General features: G+C 48.1%; 1 protein-coding gene across 1 annotated transcript in view; it reads right to left on the bottom strand.

Annotated features, from left to right (window-relative positions):
• LOC145337182 (homeodomain-interacting protein kinase 4-like) overlaps positions 1-6,000 on the bottom strand; it is a 30,485-nt gene continuing 24,485 nt past the window's right edge. The window contains exon 3 of the mRNA XM_080181982.1: positions 1-180. Within this exon, the coding sequence (XP_080038108.1) occupies positions 1-180 (180 nt within the window). The remainder of the gene's footprint in view (positions 181-6,000) is intronic.

Genomic DNA, 6,000 nt, shown 5'->3' with positions numbered 1-6,000 from the left:
TTAATGTTGATTTTCCATGTGCACGTAATTCTGGTAACTGTTACTTCGCGGCTGCAGTTCCTCATACTCGATTGAGGCGGAATCTGTGCTGTCGGGGCTCCACGTCTCACTGTCGTTATTTAACCATTCGTTCTCGTAGCTGTCAGAGTTTTCGGAATCCTGCTGGCTCGCTTGAGCTTTCTGAGAGGAGCAATGGATAACGTTTATTTGTAAGTGTCACAAGTAAGGCTTACGTTAACGCTGCAATGAAGTGACTGTGCAAATCCCCCCTAGCCGCCGCCGCCGCACTCCGGCGCCTGCCCGGGTCACACTGAGGGGGAGTTTAGCACGGCCAACACGTCTGACCAGCGCATCTTTCACTCTGTAGGAGCACCCCGGGGGAAACCCACGCAGACACGGGGAGAATGCGCACACAGGCAGTGACCCAAGGCGGGAGTTGAGCCTGGGTCCCTGGCGCAGTGAGGTCATTGTGCCACCGTGCCGTGCTAAAGATCAGTGGTGCCCCACCTGATGATGAGTAGGACAAAGAACAAAGAACAAAAACAGCCCCGGAAACAGGCCCGTCGGCCCAACGAGCCCGCGCCGCCATCTTAACACCACCAGTCCCCCCCCGGCGGCGCGGGCTCGTTGGGCCGGAGGGCCTGTTTCCCGGGCTGTTTTTGTTCTTTGTTCTTTGTTCTCCACCCACGACCCCTGTCTAATGTTTGATGGCCATCCACATTGAGGGAAACTGATTTAGGGACAATTTATTCCTGCCAATCAGCCTAACAGCACATCTTTGGGGTGTGGGAGGAAACCGGAGCACCCGGAGAAAACCCACGCAAGCACAGGGAGAATGCGCCAACTCCCACAGACACCGGCCCAAATCCATGTGTCTGCACAGCAAACAGTGATAGTCACTGAGCTGGCGTCTTGAAACTTGCTTGGTAGTAGTGGATTTGTTTGGTAAAGTCAGTATGAAGAAAGCCAGGACTGAATCCTGTGTGTATGTAGATAGTTACTAACAAACAGGCGTTGTTCAACCGAGAAGACACCCAAAACATCCCCGAGCGCTGATTGTCCTGACTGGGGCTTTGATTCAGAATTGTCCACACTCTTTGCACAGGCAACTTCTTTCTCAATAAGCAAAAAGAATCTTCTTCAAACAGACCAGCAAAATTACCGGAACGCGAGCAAGACCCTGTGTCACTCATTACTGCATTTACACTCAGACTGAGACAGGAGAAGTGGTTACTGGATAGGCGCATGGAGCACACCCAGAACGATAGGGAGCGGGATAGCTTGATCTTGGGTTTGGACATAGCTCGGCACAACATTGAAGGCCAAAGGGCCTGTACTCTGCTGTACTGTTCTATGTTTCTACGTAAGAAGAGGACACCAACTGGAGGTCACTGAGACCAGCTCCCAGCCATTGACTGGGGAAAGGCCAGAGTAACCACACCTGCCAAAGGGCAGTGAGAAACCTCAAACAGAAAAGGCAAAAAGAATGGAGATAAAGGTTGTACATCGAGAAAGAGTACGACAGGTGACACATTTGAGATCCTGAGGGAGGGTTGACAGGGTGGGTGGTGAGAATGTTTGGCAAGGTCCCACACAAGAGATTAGTGAGCAAAATGAAGGCTCATGGTTTTGGAGGCAAGTATTAAAGTGGATAGAGAACTGGTTGGCAGACAGGAAGCAGAGAGCAGGAATAAATGGGTCCTTTTCAGAGCGGCAAGCAGTGCATAGTAGGGTATCGCAGAGTTCACTGCCGGGACCCAGCTATTCATAATATACATTAATGATTTAGACGAAGGAATTGATAGTAATATCCCCAAAATTTGCAGATGACACTAAGCTGGGTGGCCGTGTTTGCTGTGAGGAGGATGTTAAGGGGCTGCAGGGCGACTTGGACAGGCTGGCTGAGTGGGTAAAGACTTGGCAAATGCAATATAATGTGGGTAAATGTGAGGTTATCCAGTTTGGTGGCAAAAAACAGGAAGGAAGGTTATTATCTGAATGGTGGCAGCTTAGGAAAGGCTGACCTGGGTGTGATGGTGGAACTGTCACTGAAGATTAGCATGCAGGTATAGCAGTGAGGAAAGCTAATGGCACGCTGGCCCTCATAGCATGAGGATTTGAGTACTGTGTGCAGCTTCGGTCTCCTAGCCTGAGGAAGGACATTCTCGCTACTGAGGGAGACCAGACTGATTCCTGGAATGGCAGGAGTGAAATATGAAGACAGATTGGATCAACCGGGCTTGTAATCACTGGAATTTAGAAGAATGAGAGGGGATTCATAGAAATCCCGATGGACTGGACAGGTTAGATGCGGGAAGAATGTTCCTGATGTTTGGGAAGTCTAGAACTAGGGGTCACAGTCTAAGAATAAGGGGTGAGTCATTCAGCTCTGAGATGGGGAAGAACTTCTTCACTCAGAGAGTTGTGAACCTGTGGAATTCTCTAGCAGAGAAAGTTGTTGGGGCCAATTTGTTCGATATGTTCAAGAGGGAGCTGGACGTGGCCCTTGAGGCTGAAGAGATCAAGGGGTTGGAGAGAAAGCGGGGAGTGGGATACCGAAAGTGCGTGATCAGCCATGATCATATTGAATGGCTGCTACGCCCCTGCTTATTCAGGAGGAGAGGGCAGAACAGTGGTATCATGTCAATATTATTATTTTTTATTCATTCGTGGGACATGGGCACTGCTGGCGAGACCAGCATTTATTGCCCATCCCTAGTTGCCCCTTGCGTAGGTGGTGGTGAGCTGCCTTCTCGAAACGCTGCAGCCCACGTGCTGGGGGTTGACCCACAATGTCATCAGGGGAGGGGCAACAGAGTGTCTCGCTGGGCCAATTCAGAGGGCAGTTAGAGAGGCAACCCCATTGCTGTGGCTCTGGAGTCAATGTAGGCCAGACCAGGTAAGGACAGCAGATTTCCTTCCCTAAAGGGCATCAATGAACCAGACGCGTTTTTTTCGACAATCAACAACGGTTTCATGGTCATCAGCCCATTCTTAATTCCAGATATATTTTGTGGAATTCAAACTCCCCCATCTGCCGTGGTGGGATTCGAACCCAGGTTCCCAGAACATTAGCTGAGTTTCTGGATTAATAGCGTAGCGATAATACCACCAGGCCATTCTCTCTCTTTGTTATCAGGTTTGGGTAAAGACTTGTTGGGAGGATGCAGTATCAGGGTGCTTGGTACTGAAAGGGTTAATGTGGGACTAAGGCAGCAGAGGCACCCACATGAGGCACCCCCCTGGGTGTGGTCAAGGGCTCTGGTAAAAGTCAGTGTGAAGGTAACTCGAACTGGATCCTGTATATGTGTATTTAGTTGTGTTTTACAGTTATTGTTCCTCTAGATTGCTTCCTCAGACAACACATAAGCAACGTCCTAAACGATATTCGTTGAGTTTTTCCAACAATAGATAATGGTTTCATGGTCACCACTAGACTTTTAATTCCAGATTTTTACTGAATTCAGATTTCACCATCTGCTGTGGTGGGATTTGAACCCAGGTCCCCAGACCCAATGGGGAATATAGAACATAGAACGTTACAGCGCAGTACAGGCCCTTCGGCCCTCGATATTGCGCTGACCTGTGAAACCAATCTAAAGCCCATCTAACCCACATTATTCCAATATCATTCATATGTTTATCCAATGACCATTTAAATGCCCTTAATGTTGCAGGCAGGGCATTCCACGCCCTTACTACTCTCTGAGTAAAGAACTTACCTCTGACATCCATCCTATAATTATCACCCCTCAATTTAAAGCTATGTCCCCTCGTGTTAGCCATCTCCATCCGAGGAAAAAGTCTCTCACTGTCCACTCTATCTAATCCTCTGATGATCTTATATCCTTACATTTAGTCACCTCTTAACCTTCTTCTCTCTAATGAAAACAGCCTCAAATCTCTCATAAGACCTTCCCACCATACTAGGCAACATCCTGGTAAACCTCCTCTGAACCCTTTCCAATGCTTCCACATCCTTCCTATAATGCGGCGACCAGAACTGTACGCAATACTCCAAGTGCGGCCGCACCAGAGTTTTGTACAGTTGCAACATGACCTCACGGCTCCGAAACTCAATCCCTCTACCAATAGAAGCTAACACACCGTACGCCTTCTTAACAACCCTATCAACCTGGGTGCCAACTTTCAGGTATCTATGCACATGGACACCGAGATCTCTCTGCTCATCCACACTACCAAGAGTCCTTCCATTAGCCCAGTACTCTGTACTCCTGTTACTCCTTCCAAAATGAATCACTTCACACTTTTCCGCATTAAACTCCATTTGCCACCTCTCAGCCCAGCTCTGCAGCTTATCTATGTCCCTCTGTAACCTGCAACATCCTTCCGCACTGTCCACAACTCCACCAACTTTAGTGTCATGCGCAAATTTACTAACCCACCCTTCTACGCCCTCATCCAGGTCATTTATAAACATGACAAACAGCAGTGGCTGTGGTCTCGTGGTGACGTCGCTAGGCTTTTAATCTATGAACTCAGCTAATGTTCTGAGGACTCAGGCAGATGGTGGAATTCGAATTCAATAAAAATATCTGGAATTAAGAATCTACTGATGACCATGAATCCATTGTCGATTGTCAGAAAAACCCACCTGGTTCACTTTCGGGAAGGAAATCTGCCGTCCTTACCTGGTCTGGTCTACGTGTGACTCCAGAGACACAGCAATGTGGTTGACTCTTAGTTGCTCCTCTGTATAAGGACAACTAGGGATGGGCAATAAATGCTGGCCCAGCCAGCGACGCCCGTGTCCCATGAATGAATAAAAAAAAACTAGTCCACTGATACCACCACTCCCTTCATAGTGTAAGCTTGGGGCAGTAAGCACTTAGAAAGGAAATCGTCTATTGTCTCCAAAAACATTACAGCAAGCTAATAATCTAGACTAAGCAGAGCAGGTTGTGTGTCTGCAGCATGTGGGTGTGAGCTGACTTTGGGACTGCCCTGAGTGAAACATCTAAGGACGTAAGAACATAAGAAATAGGAGCAGGAGTCGGCCATCTAGCCCTTCGAGCCTGCCCCGCCATTCAATAAGATCACGGCTGATCTGTCGTGGCTCAGTTCCACTTTCCCGCTTTCTCCCCATAACCCTTAATTCCCTTGTCTATCAGAAACCTATCTACCCGCGTCTTAAATATATTTAGCGAGGCAGCCTCCACCACTTCAACGGGCAGAGAATTCCAGAGATTCACCACCCTTTGAGTGAAGAAGTTCCTCCTCAACTCTGTTCTAAACCGTCCTCCCCTTTATCTTGAGGCTGTGCCCCCTAGTCCTACTGTCCTTTCTGAGCGGGAAGAGCCTCTCCACCTCTATCCTATCCATCCCATTCATCATCTTATACGTCTCAATGAGATCTCCCCTCATTCTTCTAAACTCTAACGAGTACAAGCCTAGTTTATTCAGCCTCTCCTCATAGTTCAACCCCCTCAACTCCGGTATCAGCCTAGTAAACCTCCTCTGCTCTCCCTCCAAGGCCAAAATATCCTTGCGTAAGTGTGGCAACCAAAACTGCACAGTATCTACACAGGTAATCTCCCGCGTGGGCCTGATTCATTGGGCTAGGATGCATGTTGGAGACTGTCTAACACAGAGGTGAGCAAGAGCAGGTCAGTCCACACTTCAGTCACACCTCTTAGAGAGGCGCAGCTTCAGAATGGGGTTGTTGTAACCGATAGTGTGCAGTGCAATGGGGAGCTAGGGAAGGAGCAACTACCAAAACTGTGCAGATCCCATGTACCTGTTATCCATCAGCACAGTTAACATCTTGTTAATGACATTGGTAAGGCTTGTTAATATCAATTACAATTCTTAAAGTTTCAGAAACAATGGATAATTTCTTTTCTAGGTGTTTACTGTCACAAGCGTACCCTGCAAAGAGAGTGGAGTTTTCACTGGACTGGCATTTTTTTATTCATTCATGGGACACGGGTGTCGCTGGCTGGGCCAGCATTTATTACCCATTCCCTAGCTGCCCTTGTT

This window comes from Carcharhinus amblyrhynchos, unplaced genomic scaffold (assembly GCF_965287045.1).
Source record: "Carcharhinus amblyrhynchos unplaced genomic scaffold, sCarAmb.v2.hapA scaffold_44, whole genome shotgun sequence".
Lineage (NCBI taxonomy): Eukaryota > Metazoa > Chordata > Chondrichthyes > Carcharhiniformes > Carcharhinidae > Carcharhinus > Carcharhinus amblyrhynchos.
This window is presented reverse-complemented; position numbering and strand designations above follow the sequence as displayed.